At 42.7% G+C, this 27,203-nt stretch overlaps 1 protein-coding gene across 1 annotated transcript in view; it reads left to right on the top strand.

The window, feature by feature from the left end:
- The first annotated feature begins 908 nt into the window (after window positions 1–908).
- Window positions 909–27,203, top strand: part of RAB12 (RAB12, member RAS oncogene family) — a 28,124-nt gene continuing 1,829 nt past the window's right edge. The window contains exons 1-5 of the mRNA XM_066247222.1: window positions 909–1,430; window positions 15,523–15,583; window positions 22,869–23,007; window positions 25,356–25,445; window positions 26,048–26,152. Coding sequence (XP_066103319.1) covers window positions 938–1,430; window positions 15,523–15,583; window positions 22,869–23,007; window positions 25,356–25,445; window positions 26,048–26,152 — 888 coding nt within the window. The 5' untranslated portion in view covers window positions 909–937. The remainder of the gene's footprint in view (window positions 1,431–15,522; window positions 15,584–22,868; window positions 23,008–25,355; window positions 25,446–26,047; window positions 26,153–27,203) is intronic.

The following is a 27,203-nucleotide window of genomic DNA, read 5'->3' on the forward strand; positions in this document are numbered from 1 at the left end:
GTGTTCTGAGGTGCTCAAATTTACGCTGAGGAATTTGCTAAACAAATCCCTGGCAAGGAAACAGAGCAGTGATTTTCTGTATCCTTAAAACCTTTCAAAGAGAAAAGGCAAAATATACCCGAATCCATAATTTCTAAATCTTTGGAGTTTCAATCTTGCAGTTTCTTACTACTGTTTTGAGTTCTAACTCACTTGCTTCCCCAAAGAACCATCTCTATTTATTTTTCAAGTTCAACGGAATACAAACTTCCTAACTTTGAATGAGTCGGCAATCAGGGCTAAAAATAACTGATTTCATGTTCTTCCTGTGGACTATGGAAGACAACACATGATAGGAAAAGATGAAGACGTCTAGCTTCCCATCCAGGTGCCCAGGGCCTCCACCACCCCGGCGTGAGTGGGTCTGCGCAAGAGCAGGTCGGGCCAGGAGACCCGAGTTGGCCGCGTGTGACGGTGGACGGTTGGCTCGAGGACTTGCGGGAGTCCTCGCGACATTGAGAGTTGCGGCAGTGGTTTGGAAGACACATCTTGAGAGTGTAACAGGTTTGGGGATGGAGGGGAGATGACTAATAATAATATCAGGGTGGTGTTCTGGGACTGTGCTCAGTGAAAACAGGGAAAGGAAGAGTGGAAATGAAAGGGGGGAGAATGGAGGAGAAAGGGAAGATAAAAGAGCCGACATAAAGGAAAGACTGAGAGCTGGCCAGCAGAGCGCAGTGTAAGCGGAGCAGACCGGCTACTAGAAAGCAAAGCAGGTGAGAGAAGCCGGCAGCAGCAGACGAGGCGCGCAAGGCTGTTGGTCCTCCCGCCGGCAGGGGTCGCGCGTGCGCTCGGCCTCCAGCCCGGCGTGGCCCCGCCGCCCCACCGGCCTGCCGCCCGCTGGCCCCGCCCACGCCTCCCGCCCCGCGCCTGCGCTTCCTGCCCCTCCTCGTCCGGGATGCTCTTGCCGCTGCTGCGGAGTAGCTGTTTCCCTTCCTCCTCTCCCGGCGGCGGCGGCGTTGTGGACGCGGGCGCGGGGAGCCGGCCGGCGGAGCAGCTGCAGCGCGAACCCTGCGGGCCGCCGGGGCCGCTCGAGCGGGCGGACGCCGAGCCCGGGGTCGACCCCCGGCGCGCGGCGGAGGCCGAGGGGGCACCGGGGCCCGGGGCGCACCGCCGAGGGGCGTGCGGCGGCGGGCGGCGGGGCGAGCGGGAGCCGTATGCGTGCATGGATCCGGGCGCCGCGCTGCAGAGGCGGGCAGGGGGCGGCGGCGGCCTGAGCGCGGGCTCCCCGGCGCTGTCGGGAGGGCAGGCCCGCCGGAGGAAGCAGCCCCCCAGGCCGGCCGACTTCAAGCTGCAGGTCATCATCATCGGCTCCCGCGGCGTGGGCAAGACCAGCCTGATGGAGCGTTTCACCGACGACACCTTCTGCGAGGCCTGCAAGTCCACCGTGGGTAAGGGCTCCGCGGCTGGGCCGGACCCTCCTCCCCAGGGCCCCGGGGCAAGTGCCCTTCGCTCTGTCGCCCTCGTGTCTCCGAGTTTCTCCTCTTTATCTGTGTCGCCCTGGGTGGCCTTGCATTTGGTGGATGGGCTTCTCGTTGAAATCTAGAGGGAGGGGGAGGACCCTGTGGAAGCCCTCGGTCCTTTTCCCGGAGCCGGACGGAGAAATTTGGTGTGGTCTCCACGCAGACTTACTCTTGGAGACTCTTCTCCCGGAATAAACCCTTCACGCCCCTCGCGAGGTCCCTGTGGGAGCGGGCTCTTGAACACAGGCGTCTCAGCGTCCCCTTCCGCACCCCTCAAGGGCGGTCATGAGGTGGGGTGATGCATTGGTCCGGCTCAGCTCTGGGACACAGTGGGCGCGTCTCTCCACGGAAACTCGCGACCCCTGCGTGACTCACCCAAGGAGAAGGTGTGCGAGGCGGGCAGCAGGAGGGCAGTGGAATGAAGCTGAAGCTGTGCCTCTGGCTAGAGGCCAAAGTGGGTCATCTTGGTGCCGTAGCTTTACCTCGCGAGGAGTACAGTATTTCCACCGTATACCAGGGCTTATTTTTTTTTTTTAATTTGACCTCACTTTTGTGATACACTGAAATAGTGAAGTTTAAAATAACCTGTGGAGGATCTGTAGAGAATATTAAGACTGAAACTATACTAAATTTCTTGCTGTAACACTTCAGCTGTACTTGCCCATGACCTCAAATAACCCAGGGACAGCAAAAAGCAAAAGTGAAGAACCTCATCCAGTACCACCCAGGTGGGGGAAGTACAACAATAAAGTAAACACAGTAACCTGTCAGTATAATGTCCTCAGGCCCTAAAAGTGAAACTGCAGGGGAAATTTCTTAATGAAGTCAAGTGTGCGGACTTGGCGTTGAGGTCTGTCAGGTGCATGTGAATAACCCTTGTTTCTAAGGAAAACCCCGTAAAAGCTGTCAAAGCCAGAGGAACCACATAGATGAGGTGGTTCTTCAAAATCAATGGAATTCACTTTCAGTGACGGGCAATGAGGGGTTTCCTTAGAGAAGGTCCAGGACACATTGGGCAGTGTTTAAATTTGAAACTCAGAATTCAAAGTATCATTCTGTATTCCTGTAGGTATATTTAGTATTATAACCAGTGGTAGTTCCAAGGCAGTGCAGTTTGGGATGAATTGGTTTTAAATTGCCATGTAACAAAAAAGAGCTACATTTAAAATCTCTTAATGGAAAATTAACACCCAAATGTTGTATTGTCTTTCTGTTTTGTGTGTGAGAATTTGTTTCCCTTAATGCTTGTTTTGGAATAGATCATTTTGGAAATACTTGTGCTTTCTGTACCCTGTTTGGTTTTTAAATGTTGGCCTTCATGATATTAAAATTCAGTAGCATAACTAATTATACCTGTTTCAGATATCTTGTATCAGATAGTAAAGTACAGGAAGTTATTAAACCATCAAATGTGGGTTTATACTAGTATTACTCTAGTACCTGACAAATGTAAAATAGAGTTAAAAGCAATGTAGAGTTATCAATCTTTTATGGCTCCACACTTAAAATATATAAAAATGAAGGACGGTATAGTTGTACTTGTGATGGAAAGAAATCAGCACAGGTACGAATGGGTGGATAACAGAGCTTGGGTGGATGGAAGTGAGGTGGGAGATGAGCAAAGAAAGGTGTGCTTTAGAGCAAGGCAGAGGACAGGTGAGGAAGGGCTTCCCAAGCCAGGGCCACAGTGGAGCCGCACACTATATTCTGGGAAAGACTCATTAGGTGACATCAGGAATGAATGCTTCAACACTGGGACTCCCATGCTGAGGAGCATGGACCTTATTCTATAGCAACTAGAGTCATGAAGCTTCTGAATAGAGTTTTGGCATGAATACAGTGAAACGAATTGGGCCAGATTCCAAAGGATATTTGGTAATGAGAAAGAAAGTGGGAGGCAAGGAGACCAGGCAGTGTGTTCCTCTACCCCCTTACCAAACATAAATATCTGTACATACACTTACACATGCACGTAACCTCTCCTACCACACCACCAGGAGGTTCTCTGTGTGGTTGGGTTCTCGTCTTGCTCAGTTTTGTTTCCTTCTTTCATAGTCTGTAGTACTTGGCTTGATAAGTGTTTATTAATTGTGGGAAGTTCAGAGAAAGAGGAACTTTTTTGGTCTGGTCCGGAGTATGAAGACCCTTTAAGAAAGCTAATTAAGCCCCCTTCAAGCTCTGCCTCCGAGTTGCTTTCTCCTTCCATTTATCAGATCACTTACTGAGCACTTAGCTGTGTGTTGGATACTATGCTACCCACTGGGGATATAGTTTATACAGCTGTGGCCCGGAGTCCTGAGGAACAAGAAGATCCAGATTGATAAGGGCAGTAGTGGAGATGTATACAGAGTACTTGGGGAACCCTTCCAACCAGGGGTTGGGTGAGGGCAGGTGAGGGGAGGCTTCTTCCCCATTGGAATGAGATAAACTCATTCCTCAAGTTCCTTTAGAAAAGTGCTATTTAAATATGGCATTGGGTGTGGTGTAGAGTTGTGGTTGCCTCACCTGAATGCCTGCTGTCTGAGCCATTTGCTCACAGGGTCCTTCTGCGGCCAGTTTGTTGCGTTTTATTTCCATGTAGTACGGTCAGCTCCACATAGAGAAAGATTCTCTTCCACGGTAGCACTTTTCTCTTAACCTGAGTGGACTTAGACACATACGGTCTGCTCATGACAGCAGAGTCTGGGAAAGACAGTGCGCTCCACAGCACGTTGGGAAGAGTCTGAATCAGACTCGCCTGCACTTCCTATGAAAGATCATTGTGAAAATCTTGAGGGATTTGAGATAACCTATTTTCAGTGAGAAAAAATGTTGATTTATATATATTTTTAATTATTAATCATGTCAAGTTGGTTTGGTTTAAAAGTCACAAAATTCATCTGGGAATGAAAAGCTAAAAAGACTTCTTAGTAATTGACTATTTAATTGAAATTGTCCACGTGTACTATTATTTTCAAATAATACATGGTATCTTGTATTACTTTGAATTACTTCGTCTGAGATAGCTAGTGTAGTTTGACAGGTTCTTTAAAAAGTACAGGAGCAGCTTTTTAAAGTTTGAGAAATGGAAAAAACTAGGTAGCTGTAGAAATTCACAACTATCTAACATACAGAAAAACCCATAAAATTGCATATCTGTCAACCTTTGTTTTGTTTCTGTGTAACTACCTATTTTGTTTGGACTGAAATGGTTTTCTCAGCAGCACCCGCCCCCACTCCAGCAGCATTGCATTCTGGAAAACACTGGCGTGAGACTAAGGAGCCCAGGCCCTTCACTTAGGCTCTGTCACTCACTAGTTTGTGACTTTGGATAAGTAACTTAGCTGTCTTTACATATAAAATATAACATTCTTTTAGCAGTAGCTACAATTTGTTGAGCATTTATCATGATACATAAATCAGCAACAGTACACTCTTTCTAATCCTCATAACAATCTTGAAATTTATCCCCAATTTACAGATGAGACAGCAAAGGCTCAGTGAGGTAAACAGCTTAGCCACTGGCACACACAGCTGGCCAGCACATGGTCCAGGGCAGCTACCGTGAGCTCTTCTTTCTGTGCCCCTCAGCTTACGTTAAGATTTATACTTCCTTTGCTTTGTGATATTTCTCATGTATCAGAATCATGAAGGCCCTTCCTGCTTATCTAATTTGGTCCTCTCTACAGCCCTGTGAAGATAGTGATGTCATTGGTCTATGAATCAATGAAATTCACTTTCACTTTCTTTAACTATGCCCTTATCATCAGTTGTCACTTGCCTTCTGTATATTAAAGTAATGCTCTAAGAATTAGATTTCTTTCCTAAATATTCAGTAACTTAAATCTATGTATTTATAAAAATTGTCCAAAATTTGACATTTTAACTAGAAAATAAGTAGGAGTTAGGCCATCAAGACCTGAATTCTGGTTTTCCTGGGCAGTAAAATTTCCTCCAGAGTGTTGGAGGCCGGCATAGAGATTGCCAAGGACATTTAAAAAATAAAAACACTATTGCCAACTTTCCCCCCCCCCAAAAAAAAAGACAAAATTGAGTCTACCCCCTGCCTCACCCCTGCCTCTGCCGCCATTAGGAAAGACAGAATATTCAAATTTAAAGTTACAAATTTAGTTCTGAGACCCTACCTATTCTGTCTTTTCTTTTCCGCGTTGAACTTCACAGGCTGGCCCCTGAGAGTAACGCTCTTAGAAGGTGATCGCACTGTATGGAAGCCCTGCTCTCACTGCATTGCTGGCCGCAGTCCTTGTGTTCTCTCTGAGAACACATGCCTCTCGAGTCAGTGTTGAGATGGAGATGCGCTTAGGCTGCCCGTTCCGAGGTGAGGGAGCCTTCTGGTGCAGCAGACTGCACGTTGTCAGGACCCGCGGCTGAGCAGAAGGGAGGGGTCCAAGAAGCAGGTGAATGTACATCCCTGGCAGACACGGCTGGCTGCCTGTGGGGCTGGCCTTGAATGTTGGTGACATGATAAATGAAATGCAGTCCCCAAGTGTCTGATCAACTTTACCTAGAAGTGGTGAAATCACTGGTGAGGGATATTGATTACTCACACTTTATTCTGGAAACTGAAGTCAAGAGATTTTTAGAAAACCCAAAATGAACATCTACTGGATTCAAATTCTAAACTGTGGGTTATATTTTGCTCTTCTGTAGTTACATGTAGCTTCCAAGTCATTGCTGATCTGCCTAGCTGTTTCACTTAGAATTAGGGAAAGGCGTCCAGAATTCCCGCTGCAAAAGCCCAACACCACAGCTCGCCAGTGTTTTACCTCCCTGCCAAAACGATGTAACACGATGACTCAGGGGGATGTGAGTGTGAAAGCAACTGCTGCATCTTGGTTAGCATTGAGTTTCTATACCAGCATATATGCATCGTGTGACTAGGTCTAGTTAATGAACTTAATGTGCACTGATAGGCTTGCGCAGACTGTATCGGGTTGTTGTTGTTTTTATGAAATAAAGTAGCTATCTTTCAAAGAAAGTGTAGAAATGTAGTTGTGGCGGGGTTGTTTAGGTTGAATAAAGATCTATTTAAAGACCTGGATTAAGTGCATTCGGCCTTTCTTTCACTGCGAGGCATTGGCACGGAGGAAGAAAGGGTTCATTATGCAAGATAGAGATCCAGATTCTTAGAGATTGCTCCCCCTCCAGCTGGAGGCTGCCAGCAGCCGGCTGCGAACAGATCTTGGAGAGCTGGCTTGAGAAGGCAGGGTTGTGCCTTTGAGAGGTCCAGATTATTCTGTAGCCTTGGGTGCCAGGTACATTGTTCCAATTATTTGTTTGAATTTGTAAAGAAAACATAGTTTTGTACAGTAGTCAGCAGGTATTTTGGGGAAACTTTCCATATGTAAGATGTCATTCTGCCACCTGTTTCTATAGGACGCAGAGCTAAGGCCTGCTTACCTGGCTTCGCCTTGTCAGAAGAGAAGTGAGTCGTGGTGCTCGCCTAATACAGGGTTAGAAAAGAAGTCGAGTGCCAGGCTCCGCAGCACGTCTGCAGGGGAGGAAATCAACGATTCTCCTTGCTCTTTGATTGCATCTCTCTGACATTTGGCAAATACTTGGAAAACCAAAACTACAGACCTAAAAATAGTGCCTTTAATTGAATGTGATTGTGGTTTGTTTTTTTAATCCTTTCTTTTAAAGTCAGAAAATAACATAGGCGTAACAGAACACTGTATACTGCAGAAAACCTTTCCCACCGAGTCTGACAGCCTCCCGTTTGGTTTCTGGTGCTTATGCAATGCTGTCTCACTTTACCAAATAAAACAACCTGCATTTGCACCTCAGACAAACTTAGGATGGAAATAGCTGATGAAGGAGAAGCTCTTGGTTTTCCAGGCGTAATTTAATGCAGATGATTCAGGACTTCTGAAGCAGGACTGGGGTGGAAGAACAGGCCAGGCCCCCTAAGCAAGGAGCTGTTATTCGTCCATCCTTAAGAACAGGCCGGGCCCCCTAAGCAAGGAGCCGTCATTGTTATTCGCTGTCCCTGCCGTCTCCCCCCTCTCTGGCCTGCTACACCACAGGACTCCTGTTGACTGATGATCACACGCCTACCCTCAAATTTTCGCTTTTACTTTTTCACTTAAAAAGAAAACAGTTGACCTTTTTCTTGGCCGTTACTCTCATTCTAGGAAAGCCCCAGGTGATGGCATATTGTGGGGAGAGTGTGGATTTCAGGAGGGCGGGTTGAAAGTCCCGGATTTAAGTCCCAGTTCTACCACAGTTATCAGTGTGTCTTTGGCAAGTGACTTAACTTGATTTTCCTCATCTATAAAGTGGGGGTGGGGGGAGTAGGGCTTCCACTCTTTCCCTGTCTCCTGGTGCAGAAATAAGTAGGGATAAAATAGCTCATGTACCTGGCTTAGAAAAGGCAGTTAAAAATACCAGTTGTGTTCCCTTCTCCTCCTGACTGGGATTACAGGTTCAAAAACTCTGAAACACTCCAAAAAATAATCCCTACCCTTTAGAGATGCATATCAATGCATATACAGGAGACTATGAAATAAAATGTATATACTCGTGCCTGACCTGTGGTGGCGCTGTGGATAAAGCATCAACCTGGAACGCTGAGCTCGCAAGTTTGAATCCCCGGGCTTGTCTGGTCAAGGCTTCCTGCTCCTCCCCCTTTCTCCCTCTCTCTCCTCTTTAAAATGAATAAATAAAATCTTCAAAAAAAAAAAAAAAAAAGGTAAGCTCGTGGCCTGCCTGAAGTACAAAATGCACTTGGCAGTCCCTGCATTTTTATGGATCCCATCTGAACAGTAGCCAAGTTAATGTTTTTTGCATAAGAAGAAAATAGTGATCCACCACTTGATATCTGGGGTGTTTTTTTTTTGTTTTTTTGTTTTTTTTGTTTTGTTTTGTTTTGTTTTTACAGAGGCAGAGATAGACAGGGACAGACAGACAGGAACGGAGAGAGATGAGAAGCATCAATCATCAGTTTCTTGTTGCGCGTTGCGACTTCTTAGTTGTTCATTGATTGCTTTCTCACATGTGCCTTGACCACAGGCCTTCGGCAGACCGAGTAACCCCCTGCTGGAGCCAGCAACCTTGGGTCTAAGCTAGTGAGCTCTTTGCTCAAGCCAGATGAACCCGCGCTCAAGCTGGCGACCTTGGGGTCTCGAACCTGGGTCCTTCCGCATCCCAGTCCGACGCTCTATCCACTGCGCCACCACCTGGTCAGGCTGTTTTTTTAATTAATTGTCCAGATCCTCTCCCCCCATCAAAATTCTCTTCCTTTTGTGACCAAGTGATCATAATGACTGCCTTTCACATAAGGGTCTGTCTCCCCTCCCCCTTGCCCCCCTCTCCTCGGTAACCGTTTTTATCAGTGTCCATATTTCTTAATTTATTTTCTCAACTCAGTGAAAATGCCAGAAATCCTTTCCCTTGGTAGAAATATTATATCCGAAAATGAATGACACTGGATAAGATGTATACCATTGGAAGAAAAGCCAGACACATTTAAGATAGTTATTATAAAAGTGGCTGCAACATCTGGCCACTATTTGAATCAGACTCATTTCAAAGTCTGGAATCGTTCAACTTCCTGAAAGTAGTAAGATGAAATCAGGTCTTTGGTGGTGGGGTAGGGCAGAGAAGAAAATGGGGAGGGTGCTCATTCAGCTGTAATCATAGGCATGGACCATAGTTGTTAGTAGTTGTTGTTTTAAGCCTTTGCTGTGAAGGAATGCAAAAAGAAGCTTGTTTATATTTGCTATTTTCACTTTTGTAATTTCTGTGGCCTAGCAAAAAGAAATACAGTAATGTTTTAGAAATGTTTGCCTTAAGGGAGGGAAACTTACAAATTTTATCAGCACTAAGTATGCAAATTTTTTATTGCTACTGCTAAGACTTACGAAAGACAAATACAAAGAAAAAAACAAATTGCAAAGTTAAGCTCTGGTCTCTAACAGCTCGATTCTGGGTCATTTGCAGAACATTTCACACTTTCCTTTTTCCGCAGGCATCTGACTTTCATTGTAACAACTTTTCATTGTGGGCATTGTTATAAATTTAAATGTAGGTTCCGCAGCTCAAGTAGCGCGTGCTGTGTGACCTTAGTGCAGATCACCTTGTCTTGCTGTGCTCTGGTGTTTTCCTCGTAAATGAGAAGCACAGTGCACTCCTCTTTGGGCTGCTGCACGATTCTGTGTTTTGGGTGTCAGGCGCAGATGTCCACTGTCATTACTATTAAAGAGCATTTATACCTGACCAGTGGTGGCGCAGTGGATAAAGTATCAACCTGGAAGACTGAGGTCGCCAGTTCAAAGCCCTGGGCTTGCCTGGTCAAGGCACATGCAAGCAACTACTACGAGTTGACGCTTCCTGCTCCTCCCTTTGCCTTTCTCTTTCTAAAATCAATAAATAAAATTTTAAAATAATAAAATAATGGTCATTTAGACCAAACAGAAGACACAGTGACTCAAACAGAGCAGTGTACATCCATGGATACAGGGATTACAGCCCTGTGACCTGTGTCTTTTCTAGTTAAAATATTTTTAAAAAGATTCTATAACATTGGCTTAAAGAAAGGTAAGCTCCTGTTGTCAGAATAATTCACTTAATGGACCACTTCCTTTCAGAGCGACTGAATAAACTGTTACCATAATTCCTGGGATGAGTATATATAGCAAAAGGAAATGAGCATATTAAGACAGCCCCATCCTCTAAGGATTTACCACCAATACTATAATAGAAATTGTAGGAGAAGTGAAATATTCCATTTCTAGGCTGATCTGTGAGTGCTGGGTCCCCCGGCATTTCACTCCTCTGCCCACAAGCACACTCAGAACAGCTGTCCTTTTTTACTACTTATGTTTTTGTGGGGTTTTTTGAGCTTTAAAACAACAACAACAAACCCCTAACCCTGAATTTTCTTAAATTTTTTCAGAAATAGCAGCATTCCTCCTTACATAGCTAGCATTTGAAGGGGGTGGAAGGTGTCCAGGCATCAGATTTGTTGAGTTGCTGTAGTGTGCCAGGCAGTGCCCTAGGCTTTGGGGAATCAGAGGGGACGGTGTTCTTGGAGGACACCAGCAGCCCAGAAGGAGCAAGGCCGTAAGGGCTAGAAGAGAGTTTGTGTCTAAGAACGGGGCACACAGATGAGGAATGGGGGTAAGGGGTGGGGCCGGCAGAGGTGTTCGGTAGGAAATCACTAAGGCTTACAAGGTTTATGGCAAACAAGGAGGTTCTCTAAGAGAGGACAGCAGAGGAAAGCATTTCTTTGCCAAGTGCACTGGATGTTTGTTGATTCGGTCACTTGTGACTAAGCTCATTGAGGGCAGATACTGTCCCCATCAACTAATAGAGTAGTAGGGTTAGTCAGGAGACCTATAGGAACTGGGCTTTCAGCAATGCTGCGATGGAAATGAAGTGGCCACCCTTTTGTCCTTGTTTGTTTATAAACGTTGGTCCTAGGCGTTCCTCTTCAAGGAGGGGGAGCTTCTCTGTACTGACTTTTCCCAAAACTAATCTGAATATTTAAGGCAATTAATGACATGCTACCTTTTATTAGGGATCATTACAATTTCTGTGACATGCAAATATTAAAAATAGATAACATTAAAAGATACTTTTGACTTGATGTAAGAAGGTTTTTTTTTTGTTTTTTTTTTTTTAATTTTTTTTTATTTATTTATTCATTTTTAGAGAGGAGAGAGAGAGGGAGAGAGAGGAGAGAGAGACAGAGAGAGAAGGGGGAAGGAGCTGGAAGCATCAACTCCCATATGTGCCTTGACCAGGCAAGCCCAGGGTTTTGAACCGGCAACCTCAGCATTTCCAGGTCGATGCTTTATCCACTGCGCCACCACAGGTCAGGCAAGAAGGTTTTTTTTTAAATGGTTAGCCACATACATACAAGGATATGTTTCTAAGCCATAATTTGGAGTAAGTTTCCAGTCATTACAAGCCATCTAGTGTCATATAGATGTAAAGGAGATTTCATTTAAGAGAGGATTATTTTAATGAGTGATTTTCTTTTATGGACTTTTAGATATAGCAACTGGATATTTTTCTGTTATTATTACTTTGTCATTAATCTCACTAAAACTAGAGTCTTCATTTTGGCTAAACTATTAATCTTGTGTACTGTCATCTTTACTTTGTTTTCGTATTAAAATCAGTAATGTATTTGTAATCACACGATGATAACATTACCACTTATTATTTTATTTTGAATATTAGTGCCCATTCCTTTTATTTATTAAACTTTGTGTTTACAAAATAGTCCGAGTGTAGAACTGCTAAAGTTGGATAAATTATTTAAGTTGGTTGAAAAAGAGTATCTGACATTTTCAGGCTCAGAGCAATTCTTAGCAAAGAAAACAGCCTAAGCAAAACAAAAATTATTTGTGCTGGCTCTTTGTTTCAGAGGATTCTTTTAGTTCATTTAAAGCAGAGTTCACAAGTATGTCAGGTCTTTTCAATGAAGTGGTGGCCTCCGTGATAAATTTTACAAAAGTTACAGTTCCCTTAACTAAAACTTGAAAAATAAAAGTAACTGCAAACAAAAGTGAAATAGAAGAGTGATCATGATATGAATTTGATTTGTAAGTTGCCGTCACAGAGGACTGTAATATAGTGAGGCTCCAACCTGATGCTAATGTAAGGAAGACGGCATTTTGTCATTGAGCTGCACCTTTTTAAAATGAAAACATGGCAAATATCTCCAGGCTGCCTTTTGTGCCTTGAATATCACTTGAAGCTATACTCTTCCCTGCGGTGAAGCCATTAAGGCAGTGGCTCTCAAACTTTTTGAAGTCGGGGTGCATTTAAAATCCTACAGATAACTGTAGGCGCACTATATACAAACTACTGAGAAATATATTATAATAATTGTCAAATATTAAAGAAAAAATATAAAGTCCAAGCGTGCTTTTACGGTAATTAAATGAAATAAATATGACAAACTTAAATTTATTCTGACATTAAAAAACATTTTTATGTTAGGTTTCTGAGTTAGGCTTTTTAGAATTTTTAAAAAAGAGAGGTTAAAAAATAAAAAACAGAAAAGTTATCTTTTTATATATATAGATACATTCTTAGTAAGATTTAGTAAATTCGGCAGGTCCCATCGCAAATGTGTTTTTTTCATTCTTGTGTTTATGAGAAACATGAGCCTGATGTGTCCTAGCAATTTCTTCAATGTTTGGGCATATATTTGAAAGGCAAACTCTCCATTTCCTTGTCAATACATTGAAGAATTCTTCTCTTTTTACTCTTAATTGTGTTGAGTGCAGAAAATCCCCACTGTACATAATAACATCTTAACTTTACACCAAACAAAGGATAAAAGAAACTTGCCTCCAGTCTTTCTGGGGAACATGGGGGTAGTGTAAACAATCCAGCACCACAGCTTAACAGTCTTTTGCAACCTAATCAGGCAAGTGAGGTGGGGATTCTCAGTTTACAGCCAATTCCCCACACCTCTGTCCCCCAAAATCTAAACTCCAAACATCCTGTTGGTTTTTTGGTCCCCAACAGGCACATATTTCTCTGGAATACTATAGGGCACACCTGGAAATCTTTTAGGGCAGTGGTCTCCAACCCCCGGGCCGTGGACCAGTAGCCATCCGTGGGCCATTTGGTACCAGTCCGCAGAGAAAGAATAAATAACTTACATTATTTCCATTTTATTTATATTTAAGTCTGAACGATGTTTTATTTTTTAAAAATGACCAGATTCCCTCTGTTACATCCATCTAAGACTCACTCTTGACACTTGTCTCGTAAGTTTGACAATTATATTTAAAAACACCACAATTTTTATGCTGGTCGCATAATTTTATTTTGTGCATTTATCCGTCCCACCCTAAAGGCCAGTCCAGGAAAATATTTTCTGACATGAAACCGTTCCATGGCCCAAAAAAGGTTGGGGACCACTGTTCTAGGGCATACCAGTGTGCCCTGGCGCACCCTTTGAGAACCACCAAGGAATGCTGAGGATATTGGTTGTGCACAAATGTGCTTCCTGTTTCAAGGCTGTTATACAGTTGTATTTAACTCTAGAAAGCAAATTTGTTCCAGAACCAAAAGTGAGATTGAATTAGCCAAGTTTCACTTGGCGACATTTGAAATTATATCCAGTGTAAGAGATTAAGAATTGAAATGTAATGGAGTATGCTCTAGCTCTGTTTTCTTGTAACGTTTTATATTCATGCAGCTTCTCTGTATTGTACAGATGAGGGTCATGCCCTGCCTCTGCCTGCAGTTGTAAACATATCGTTTGCTATTGCATTGGTGTCCGCAGTGTGTTACTAATTTTAAAAGCTAGTCATATGCCTTTCCCTTCCCCTCAGGAACATCATCTGACTTTGAAGTGCTGCATCAGTTCCCTGAGATGGAGAGACTAGGAGTGGGGTCCCTACTTGCTCTGTGGCCACATGGCACTTACTGGCAGACCTATTCCCCCTTCTTGTTGGAGAGCAGGCCACACAGGGACCCTGGATCTTACAAAGCACTCAGGAAGTAGTTCCTATGAAGAATAGCTGGTTCAGTGGTAGAGCTTGAGCCTGGCATATGGATGTCCCCGGTTCAGTTCCTGTTCAAGGCACACAGGAGAAGCGACCATCTGCTTCTCCTCTCTCTATATCTCCCCCTCAGCCCTCACTCTCCTGCAGCCCTGGCTTCATTGGTTTGAGCACATTGGCCCCAGGCGCTGGGGATGGCTCCATGGAGCCTCCACCTCAGGCACTGGAAAGAGCTCAGTTGCGAGCATGGCCCCAGAGGGGCAGAGCATCATCATCCCCAGATGGGGTTTGCTGGGTGGACCCCATTCGGGGCACATGCAGGAATCTGTCTCTCTCCTCCTCTCACTTGGAAAAAGAAGGAAAATAGGAAAGAATGTTTCTAGTCCTTAGATTTAGCCAGCATCCCTTTGATTTACCTTTTCTTTTCTTTTTCTTTTTCTTTTTCTTTTTTTAGTTTTGAAAATTGGGTAAAAAATACTGTCTGATATATTTGTTTTCTATAACTGAGAAGCAGGTAAGGTAACAGACAAATGAAAGTTTGGTTTAAATATCTGAAGAGTTTAAGCCTGAATTGGAAAGGACCAGTGAGTGATAGGTATTGGCTTGCTTTTTAATACTAAAATTTTTTAAATTGGGTATGTTAATTTTTCATGTAAATTTTTAAAAAATAATTCCTCTTCCACAATGTTGACAATGTAAAAAAAAAGAGCGCAGGCCCGGAGCATTGATGGCCCAGGTTCAATTCCCAGTCAGGGCACACAGGAGAAGCGACCGTCTGCTTCTCCTCCTCTCCCCTTCTCTTTCTCTCTCTTCCCCTCCCACAGCCATGGCTCAGTAGGCACCAGCAAGTTGGCGCTAAGGATGGCTCCAAGGCCTCTGCCTCAGGCGCTAAAAAAAGTGGCTCCAGTTGCAGCAGAGCAACAGCCCCAGATGGGCAGAGAACATCGCCCCCTAGTGGGCTTGCCAGGTGGATCCCGGCCCAGGTGCAAGCGGGAGTCTGTCTCTGCCCTTCCTCCTGTCACTAAAAAAAAAAAAAAAAAAATTAAATTTTTTAAAAAGTTATTTTTATATATTAACTAAATTCTGTGTAAATGCTAAAAAAATTTGATATGATAATTTCTAAATTCAGACTAAGGCTGTTGGAAACCAAGATTGTTTCCAGTGTTCTATATAAGAATTTTCTCCAAGGTAGCATTCTTCTAAAGCCATTTAATTATGTAATTAAGTATAATTTTAAATGGTTTTATGCTAAACTGATGGTAATAATAAATTATACTATGGTAATTAAAAATTAAAAAATTTAAATCACGATATGAATAGTAAATGCTACATAACTAGTTTGGGGTAAAACATAACATAGAGTGACTTAGTTGGGTGTTGAAGTGTGGAGTTACAGATACTGGCATACCCTGCTTTTTCCTTTTGAGATTTATTAATAGCAGTTTTAATTGTTTGTCTTTCTAATATTAAAATGTACAAGTGGCATTGTTTTTTGATACATTGCACTTTTATTGTTTTTAGTTCATCTTTATTTGTTTTGTTCACAGGTGTTGACTTTAAAATCAAAACTGTAGAGCTAAGAGGAAAGAAGATTAGACTACAGATTTGGTAAGTGGAGACTCTGCCTGGTCATCGCCATCTGTGTTGAACAGTCCATGCGCTTGTCTAATACAATTAACCTTGTGAGCTGGTTTGCCTCGTCTACTTTCCCTCTCCTGTGTTCATGTTGGAATAAATGAACGGTGACAGAGAATTGAGAAGCCTACTTATTTCATACCTCATTTGCACATAGGGAGTTGTGCAAAGATCATTAGTGATAGTTAATTTTGAGCCTTTATGCCTCTGGTTTCAAACCATTTGACAAAACTGTCATCACTAAAATGACTGCTGAAATGCTGGTCTTCATGTTTTTCAAGTTATTTTGTTAGACAGCATTCAAAGGAAGTCCAGTATGTTTCTGACTAGGTTTGTACAGTTTTAAGCCGGATCACCCGCAGACAGTTCAGGGGCTGTCCTTGGTGGCTCAGTGTGAATATCACTGTGGGACACACACACCCCTGGCCATATTACTGATGCCATGTGATGTGAGCCCCATTAATGTCAACTGGAAATGAATACCTGGCCCCTTTTTCACATTAGAATTGTGTGAGAGACCAAACCAGCTGTGTGACGACTGTCCTTCTCTAAGAACTCGGCTGGTCTCTTGCTGTTCTCAGCGGCCCACGGGGTCAGTAGGGAGTCCATCCGTGGAGAAGGATCAGGGCTGGTGGTGGTTTACGGCACCCGCAGAGGTGTTCTGAGAATGCCCTTCTGTTTTTAACCACACAGCTGCAGTGTACTCGGCTTACTAACTCCTCTCGGCAGGCCAGCCTCAGCTCTGAGTGTGTGTCCACCATGTGTGTGTGCTTTCATCTGCGTTACTTGCTGCCTCATCTGTGGCATCATCGGTCACCTAATGCTTGAATGTTAGTGCCATGCCTTCATTCTTCATGCGTGTCCCTGGCTGGGGCGCCGCTGCAGCCAGCCAGCATTGCTTGCCCACCGGAGGTGTCCGAGGTAATGTCTTTATTTGGTCATCTGTGACTATATAACCCACTTTAAGAATGTTTTGGCTTTTGTTGTTTTTTTGTTCTGTGTTTTTGTTTTTCATATTTGTGATTTTAACTTAATTATGAAACATTGATCAGTCTTGCCTAAATACTTGATACCAAAAATAATGCGTATTTTTTACTAGATTAGCCCATGGTTAGACAGGCAGCTCACTGTTTTGTGCATTGCTGCCCATTTTTTGAACTCTGGAAATGGCAACAAAATATGTTCCGTGTGAGCTGCTGTTTTTAATTTTACCAGCTCTTTAAGGTATAGACCATCTTTAAAAGGTTGGGTGTAAGGCCACCTCTGCCCATGCCTCCAGTGGGTGTGATACTGTTTGATGGAGAGGCCTCACAGGGAGAGACAGCTAATATTAGGGTGTTCGTGAGACTTGCTTAGCAGTGGCAGCAGTGTCTAAATGATGACATGGTGGCCTGTGTTTAAAGACATACCCTAATTAATGTATTAGTACTTAGTTCTCATTTTGGTCAGCCGTAATCTGTTTCACAGACTTGTGCCCACATGCCCTGTGCCTTCTGGCGCTCTGCTCACTCAAGTCTGTGCTGTGACGTTGGATGCTTCTGGAATCTCACTTCAGTGTCTGAATCTGACCTGAGAGGGCCCTGCCTAATGAATCCCTGTCCATAGGGGGAAAGTGTGATAGTACAGTTCCAAGAAATGCACGGGACAGCCCCAGAACGCTTCCCTCTGGGGATGTGAAAGCATTTCCCCAGATAACGCCTCTGCTGCTTCTCCTCAGACTGAATTCTCGGCTTTTCAAACCTGTACAACAGTGGGGAATATAACTGAAAAACAAGTGGGGAAAAACAAGATTCATTGAACTTATTGAAAAGACGATTGCGGGTTTTCTGTGATAGATATCCCAGTGATTCAGTTAGGAAGTAGGACTTGTCTTTCCTGAAGGAAAAGACATTGTTATTCAATAAGTTGAAAGGAAGTACCGGAGTTGTGGTCCATTATTTAAAGTAACATATGGCTGGTTTTGGAGTCAGTGGTGTCCTTGTGCTGCTGCTGCTGTAATCTGCTTTATCGAGGGCATGTTGTTGTCACTGCTGCCACCAGCTGAGGGCATAGGAGGGGCCAGTGGCATTGGACTGGGCTCTTCCAGGAGACTACTAATAATAGCTGTGCTCCGCTTAGTAGAGTGAATCCTGGAAGCCTGGCTACTCCGCCTTCACGGAGAGGTGTTGTCAGAAGAAGTGTATTTTTTTCTTATGATTTCTGAACATAGCCCATCTAAGAAAATATTATCTACCTTAGATTCTTAAAGGTTTAAGGTACCAAAAGCTACAGATGTCATTGTAACATTTTTCAGTCAGTTCCTTGATTATCTGGGGTTAAGAAAAGGACATTTTCTCATATCTGTACTTAAGGTGTTTCTACATGTATGTATATGAGAACTTTTAAGTATAACTAAAGTTAAAATGTTCGTGTTAGAATATAGTTTCATGAAATTTACATCCAAATGCTATCCTGGAAATTATACACAGTGACTTAGAGTCATTGCATTGATACAGACTTAAAGCCATGAAATTTGCCTCCTAGTTTTAAGTGAACATAGAGTTAAAATGTTTAATATAAGGACCTTAATTCTGTCCTTTATGCCAGCCTTCACTGTTGGGGTATCTGGTTTTCACCAGCGTTTTTATATTAACATCAAACTCCTTTTCTTTCATTCTGTGCTTGGAAGAGGTAGAGCATTTCTTTTTCTTTTTTTTTAATTGGATAGTTGATTTTTTTTAAAGATTTTATTTATTGATTTTACAGAGAGAGGAGGGGGGAGGAGTGAGAAGTATGACCTCATAGTTGCTTCACTTTAGTTGTTCATTGCTCGCTTACCATATGTGCCTTGATCAGGCAATCCCACGGATTTGAACCAGTGACCTCAGCGTTCCAGGTTGATGATATATCCACTGTGCCACCACAGGCCAGGCGAAGTAGAGCATTTCACATACAGTACTGAAATTGGTCTCTGCTCTTCAAATTAGTAATTGTATCATTTAACTAGATATATTAAGTACATAACAAAAGCGGAATCTTTGAATTTTTAAAGATCATTATGTTATCAAATTGGAGAAACAGAATTGCAGGAATTTTTTTAATTTGCGCCAAAAGCAGAGAGAGAAATAATAGTAAGATCACATGCTGGCTGTTCTAGTGAATGATGATTTCACTGACAGTAATCAACCCCAAGTCACTAGAAATCAGCTCTTTATCATTACAGTGAAAATTCAGATTTGTGGAGATAAAGAAGGGGAATATTGGGATTCTGCATCTTTATAGAAAGATAAAAGCATAATCAGATGGGTATCTTAACTAATTCTTTGAAAAGACAGGACTTGTGTGGGTTTTTCAATGGTACTGGCATGTAGTAGGTATTTAATAAATGCTGGGCTTCTTAAACTGGATCGACATTTCATTTATCCTGTTCTTTGACCATATGTGATAGCAGATTATTTAGTAGGGAATCAAGTAAAGAATGTTTGAGAGAAATAGAAAATACTAAAAAATGTTCAGAACCCAAATATTTTGGAAATAAGGAATTATTTATCAAAGGAAGATGCTTTTCTATCTCAAGCATTTAGAGCCAGGCACAAAAAGAAGGAATTTAAGGAATGGCCTTAAATGGAGATTGGTGAACTAGTTAATGTTTCCTCCTTAGGATTTTTATACACCTTATTTGCACTAGAATAATTGCCTTGGATTTTGGGGGCTTTGAGGTCTTCTCTTTTTGTATATCTGACTTAAAACATTAAAGGTCTTAATGTTTTCAAAATTCCCAAGTATGCTACTCACACAACAGGTTTTTTTAAACTATATCAAAAATGCCTTTTACTGTCCCTATTCTTTGATTGTTGACTTTTTATTAAAAATTGTTTTAGAAGTAATATTTTTTCAGAAACTTCTATTATCTCTAATTTCTCTGTTCTTGAGCCCCAAATTTCTGGATTTTGATTCATGGAATGTGTATAGAAATGAATGTAAATTTGATTTGTACCAAAAGCCAACTGAAAATTACTTAGAATAAAGATTTATTAAAGTATATAATTTCCAGAATGCCCAATAAAGATCTTATTTATATCTGATTGCTATTTAAATTTGTGGTACAGCTATATTATGCTAACCACAGACTTTAGAGGAGAAAAGTGTGTTATTTTTGCTTTTTAAAGAAACAAGTAAGAGATGTTCTTTCTTTACATAGTCATACATATATATATATTATATATATTTTGGGGGGGGGGTAGTAGTAGTAGTCGTCGTAGTATTTTTCCGAGGTTAGAAGCGGAAGACAGTCAGACAGACTCCTGCATGCTCCCTGTTCAGGATCCACCCGGCATGCCCATTAGGGGGCAATGCTCTGCCCATCTGGGGCGTTGCTCCAGTGGAGCCCTGGCTGTGGGAGGGGAAGAGAGAGACAGAGAGAAAGGAGAAAAGGAAGGGTAGAGAAGCAGATGGGTGCTTCTCCTTTGTGCCCTGGCCGGGAATTGAACCTGGGACTTCCACACACCGGGCCGACGCTCTACCACTGAGCCAACTGGCCAGTGCCAGCACAAGATATTTTTAAAACAAATATATTTGATCAAATCCTAATGTGAACAAGCCACAATATTCTTTTTTAATATTTATTTACTGATTTTACGGGAGAGGGAAGAGAGGAGAGAAAGAGAGAAACATCCATTTTGTTATCCCACTTATGCATTTATTGGTTGTTGTGCATATGCCCTGATGGGTGATCGAACCCACAACCTTGACATATCGAGACAACTGCACTACCCGCCAGGGTGAACAAGCCACAGTCTGTGATAGGATGGCAAGCCATAATCTGAAAGATTTAATTCCTTTTTAATTTGAAAATTAATATTATGCCCCTAGACACCTAGGATTCCAGAAGTAATTGCATTCACTGATTCCTTATGTAAATAAAGTTGTACCTGAATCCTTCTCACCTATCTTGAAGTGTTTCTTAGTCTGGTCTTTAAGTTGTTTTTAAAAATCCTGAAGAATTTTGTTTCTATCTATTATATTTAGTTTTCCAATTCTTTGGCAGTTCTGGGTCAAAACATGGGTTTATTTTGCCTTGAAATGGCAGCAACTTTCTAATTTTAAACATATAACCCTTTGTTCAGCGCATGTTTATTGATAGCCACGCTGGGTCAGGCCCCCTGCTGGACCCCAGTGGACAAAAACGGGCTCGCCTTGGCTCTCCTGGGCCTCCGGTCCAGGGCAGCGTGGACCCTCATGTCCTCTGGAACAAAGTACATGGCTTTGTTTTTATGTGAAATGAATTTGCCAGTGAGCTTTTTTGTTTCTTTGGCATAACGCCAGTAATGTTAATTGGTGGTAAATTCAATCTGAATGAAGCCATAAATTGTAGCACTGTTCGGCAACAGTGACACAGTCCCCACAAGTTGCACCTGGATCAGATGCATTTGGAAAATGTTTCACATTCTGTGTCCCTAACTCACATACTATCCTGCTGTAGACCTTATTTTTGTTACTCCCTCACCCCTGGCTTACTCCACTGTGGGCCCTGGGAGTATGCCAGCACTTAACGGTTTGGGGAAAAGCTAAATTACAGGTCATCTTTAGAAAAATTGTTTTCCTGATCAGAAGCCCTACTCTGTTGAGCCTCATTTGTCTCAAGCAATTTCTTGGCTTATGAACTGGAGAAAACAGCTTCTGTGCAGTGTCAGGGTGCTTATATCATTCTTCATGTTGAACTTGACTCTATTTGTAAACCTATTTGGGTACCTCCCTCTGTTTCCTTTTGACCTCTTACTCTGTATAAAAGGATTAAGAAAACTGCCTGACCAGGCAGTGGATAGAGCAGGGGTCCCCAAACTTTTTACACAGGTGGCCAGTTCACTGTCCCTCAGACCGTTGGAGGGCCGGACTATAAAAAAAAACCTGAACAAATCCCTATGCACACTGCACATATCTTATTTTAAAGTAAAAAAACAAAATGGGAACAAATACAATATTTAAAAGAACAAGTAAATTTAAATCAACAAACTGACCAGTATGTCAATGGGAACTATGGACCTGTTTTTGGCTAATGAGATGGTCACTGTCCGGTTCCATATTTGTCACTGCTAGCCGTAACAAGTGATATGGTGCACTTCCGGAGCCGTGACGCGTGCGTCCCACATCACTGTACATGAGCGGCGCCGTGCTTTGAAGACCGCCACATACAGTACTCTCACTGACCACCAATGAAAGAGATGCCCCTTTGGAAGTGTGACAGGGGCCGGGTAAATAGCCTCAGGGGGCCGCATGCAGCCCACGGGCCATAGTTTGGGGACCCCTGGGATAGAGCGTTGGACGGGGATGCGGAGGACCCAGGTTCGAGACCCCGAGGTTGCCAGCTTGAGCATGGGCTCATCTGGTTTGAGCAAAGCTCACCAGCTTGGACCCAAGGTTGCTGGCTCGAGCAAGGGGTTACTCAGTCTGCTGAAGGCCCACGGTCAAGGCACATATGAGAAAGCAGTCAATGAACAACTAAGGTGTCGCAACGACAAGCGAATGATTGATGCTTCTCATCTCTTTGTTCCTGTCTGTCCCTGTCTATCCCTCTCTCTGACTCTCTCTCTGTCTGTTAAAAATAAATAAATAATAAAAGTTGAATATCAGGCCACCACACCTAACACCTTGTTCATCTCTTTCTCTTATTCCCTCCATAACAATTTTTCTCACAGTGTAGTAGATTGGAGACTTAGAACCTTCTAGAATAAAATTTGTGGCTTTGTGAGGGGAAGAATTTGGTCAAATGTGCTTATGTATTTTATAGTAGTAAGTTACCTCATACTTTTACAATTTTACTTTAGGATGTCAAAAATTTCATTCCAAAGCTTATGTTAGCTTTGGTATGAGTTAGGAAATAAAAAATCACTTTTATGCTTAATGATATTTTTGCATGACTTTTCAAATTAGACATTTTATTTGAAAAAATTAAGATTTTGCTATGTATAAGATTTTAGCATCATTAAATTATGTGGGATCTACCTTTACCCCCCCCTTATATTATGACTTTTTGCCATAAAAATTCTTATTTTTAAAAGTTTGGTTTGAAAGAAATTGGGACTCTGTTATGTTCTTGTTTGAATGCAGCCAGCTCAGAAAGTCTGTCCCCCCAGCAGTACTGAACGTGCACAGATGTGAGGAGTGGCCTGGTGACTGGAGGGAACAGCCGGGGGCCAGCACTCCCCTGTGTGCATTGGAGTGTGGAGTCGCTGACTGTGGGTATAGTTTGGGAACTGATTTTTTTGCTGCTATTTCTTAGGGACACAGCAGGTCAGGAGAGATTCAACAGCATTACCTCAGCTTATTACAGAAGTGCCAAGGGGATCATATTAGTGTATGATATTACTAAGAAGGAGACGTTTGATGATCTGCCCAAATGGATGAAGATGATTGATAAGGTAAGTGTTGCATTTTTCTCTCAGATGTCAACTCTTTGCTCATGGGTGTTACAAGTAAGGAGAAAACATGTTGATGAAGAATGCTTTTACAAACTAAAGGTCATTGACTCCATATTACAGTAATCAAAGTAGGTATATATTCTGTTATTCCAGATCAGCTTATAACTAATAAAACTGGGATCTTTAGTCTGGGTTCCTGGGCTGTGTGACTTCCCAGCCCCAGCGTGCTCCTGGGAGAGCAGGGAGTTCTCTGGGATGCTCACGCTGCGAGTGTCCACGGAGAAACGCCTCCAGGGGATGGCCTTCTCCACAGCGCTGTGCACAGGACATCTCGGATGCTCACGCTGCGAGTGTCCACGGAGAAGCGCCTCCAGGGGATGGCCTTCTCCACAGCGCTGTGCACAGGACACTCCAAGGACCTCGGTCATTCGTAGGACATCGGCCCTCAAAGTTGTAGATGTCCTTTAGTTTCTCGTTTTGAACAGGTTTTTCGCTTTGCTCAGAATCAACTGAATTTATATAATCTGTGTCTTTATGGTTAATAGAAATTGTGGGTTCCTCTCTAAGAAATGTGTGCCCAAAATACAGACTTAGAATATAGCAGTTGGGGTGAGATGTGGTAGTATACCGTGACCAGTTTGAGTTCTTCTCTTTGATGCAATAAATTGATGTTTAGTTCCTTTGTGTAACAAGCACATTTAATACACAGGGTGGGGCAAAAGAGGTTTACAGTTATATGTGAAACAGAATTTGTTCTTGTATTCTTACTTGTTAACTAATACATTGTTTTCCATACGAACAACTGTAAACCTACTTTTGCCCCAACCTGTATTATAAATTGAATTTTTGTTTACAAGTTTTATTAAGCCCATCTATTAGATAATGTTGGAGAGTGTCTCCTTTTGCCAGTTTTACCAAGCCTGTTATCGATGTGGGCCTCTTTAAATTATGTTCGGGACCAAGGTCACAGAGGTGAAGGGGACCTGCTGCAGCTGAGCCCACGTGTCACTGAGCACCGATTTCCTCCCGCACTGCACCTGCACATTGTTCTAACGAAACTGAAAGGAGCAGTCTTAATTGTTGGTTACATTTTTCGGAATATAATGAATTTAAAAACAAAAACAATGGGCTTAACCTAAGGGCCCTGGGGTTAATGAATTGGTACTTCATTCTATGACTCTGCTAAGGTCTGGAGTCCAGTGCTCTGCTCTCTCACTTGGCTGCGCTCGGCTGCGCTGAGGACGTGCAGTCGCCCCCTGGGTGCCTCGTATGTCGGGCACGTCTCTGCCCGTGCCAGCCTGTCCCCCTCACCTGTGTGCTGCTGATAAGGAGACCGACACCCTGGGCAACTTGGCCGACGTCACATCAGTCAGCTGCCTTTTATTGCGGGCTACGTCAAGTAATTTTTTAGCATACACAAAATTAAATGAGTTGTTCAAGAGATTTTGACTTTTTTAAAGAGAAATTCTGTTGCGCCTATATATTTTTAAAAACCTAGAAATATAGCTTAACTAACATATCTTCTTGATTATAAAATTAATACCTCACATTATAGAATATTTGAAAAATGAAGAAAAGTGCAAAAGTAAATTTTAAAAACCAAATTAGATTCATACTTCATTTAGTGTTGCATCCTGTTTATTTCACTAAATGTTCTATCTTGAAGGCCCTCCTGTGTCTTGAAGTGTTCTTCCAAAGCATGTTTTCTTTTAATGGTTGCATTATTTTATGTACCTTAACTTATTTTATTCTTTGTTTATTTTACTGGATTTTTACCAGTTTTTATTGATGATCATTTTAGGTATACAGCTTTGCTTGTATTTTGAATCATTTCCTTAGCGTAGATTCTAAGGCATTATGGGCAAGGGCTAGAAACATTGTGGTTCCTAGTGCCTGTGCCACATTGCTTTCTGACGTGCTGTGAGCCAGCCCTGGCCGGCGGCTCAGCGGATAAAGCGTCATCCCAGTGCAGCAAGGATGTGGGTTTGATCCCTGGTAAGGGCACGGACAAGAATCAATCAATGAGTACATAACTAAGTGAAACAAGGAGTTGATGCTTCTCTCTCTTTCTCTCTCTCTCCCCCCCCCTTCTCTTTCTCTTGCTCTCTCCTCTCCCCCCCCTCAAATAAATGGAAATTTTTTTTTTTAAATAAATGAACTAATGAAATAAAATGCTGTGGGCTGTCATACACACCACAATAACCAGGCCAGCCTGGGACAGAGGAGGTGCTCAAAAGATTTATAGAGCGAATGAATGAATGAGAGAGAAAGACTGGATTGGTTTACATCTCCTGTCAGCATATGACAATGCCCATCTTTGAAATGCGGCTTCTTTTAAAATTCCACAGTATGCTTCAGAGGATGCAGAGCTTCTCTTAGTTGGAAATAAGCTGGACTGTGAAACCGACAGAGAAATCAGCAGACAGCAAGGTGAAAAGGTGAGAGAAATACAGGAGCGGGAGAGAGAAGTCCCAGTTCCCACACTTCCTGCATTTAGCCATTGATACACTTTTTCTCTTAACAAATTACTTACTTTTTAAGTTATGAAATAGTTCTACAGTTACCGCTCAGTCACATCCTTCTCATACGTTTGTTTTAGTTTTAACTTCTAGTTTCCTTAAATTCATTTTGAAATAGAAGGAAAAAAACACATTGGTAAATGCTGCATTGTTATCTATCCTTATATTTTATACAGAAAAACAGTTTTTAAAACATAAAATTGCTTTTATGATTGTTTCTTACTCTAATGTATTTTAAACTTTCTCAGAGAATCAGAGATGTTCACATTTTAGATGTCAAATATATTCAGTTTAGAAACTTGGGGATGTAATTTGACTAGAAGTTCCCAGTATCACCATAGGAGTTTGGGTTTCGTTCTTAATAATGCAGAGATTTACTGATCTTGTGCACAGTTATGCATCAACGGGCCCCTACAAACCCTTAGTCCACCCCCGCTCCTCAAGCTGAAGCCCAGAAGGTACCCATGGTCCTACGTTAGACTACACTCACCCCACACAGAAAAAATAACTCTTTTCCTTAGTTTGCACAACAGATAACAGGGATGAGGTTCTGTGAAGCCAGTGCCAAGGATAACTTCAACGTGGACGAAATATTTCTGAAACTTGTGGATGACATTCTGAAAAAGGTAAAAAATAGCTACATAGAAGTATTTCATCAGAAACCTGTTGTTTCCTTTATTATTTTTTGGTTGAGAATTTTTTATTTCGAAAGGGCAGTGCTGTGGTCTTTCTCAGTCTTGGGAACCAGGTGAGGTTGCTAACTCGGCCAGAGGCATCCAGCCTGCTGTCGCGACAGCTTCTTCCACCTAGTGAGTCAGTGTCCTCGGCATTGGTGTCCAGTATATTTGCTTAGCCTTAAATACAGTTTGGTCAGTGGCTGGAGCTGATATAAAAATATGCCATGTTTAGGCCCTGGCCGGTTGACTCAGTGGTAGAGCGTCGGCCTGGCGTGTAGAAGTCCCGGGTTCGATTCCCGGCCAGGGCACACAGGAGAAGTGCCCATCTGCTTCTCCACCCCTCCCCCTCTCCTTCCTCTCTGTCTCTCTCTTCCCCTCCCGCAGCCGAGGCTCCATTGGAGCAAAGATGGCCCGGGCGCTGGGGATGGCTCCTTGGCCTCTGCCCCAGGCGCTAGAGTGGCTCTGGTCGCAACAGAGCGACACCCGGAGGGGCAGAGCATCGCCCCCTGGTGGGCAGAGCGTAGCCCCTGGTGGGCGTGCCGGGTGGATCCCAGTCGGGCGCATGCAGGAGTCTGTCTGACTGTCTCTCCCCATTTCCAGCTTCAGAAAAATACAAAAATATATATATATATATATATGCCATGTTTATTTGGCATTTGCTTTTCTTTTTTCCCTGTTTTCCCACAAGGATTAAGTTAGATACCGACATGGAGACCTAGGGGAATGGACAGTTAGCTTAGCTGTGAAGCCCCAGACTTTACCTCACTCGGGACTCTGCTCTGTAGCGGGAACCGGAGTCCACGGCCAAAGCCTTCCCATGACGCTGAGTGTCAGGAAAATTGCTGGACAGCCTCACTGAATAGCAGCAGTTTCTTCAAGCATATTAGGCTTACATTCTAAGAGTTTTTTAATAAGAACTTTATGTTATTATCTACTCAGTTAAGACATACTTCAGAATTTTCTAATAAAATAGTTATTATTAGAGAGGTAATTTTTTTCT

Source organism: Saccopteryx bilineata, chromosome 11, assembly GCF_036850765.1.
Source record: "Saccopteryx bilineata isolate mSacBil1 chromosome 11, mSacBil1_pri_phased_curated, whole genome shotgun sequence".
In the NCBI taxonomy this organism is placed as follows: Eukaryota; Metazoa; Chordata; class Mammalia; order Chiroptera; family Emballonuridae; genus Saccopteryx; species Saccopteryx bilineata.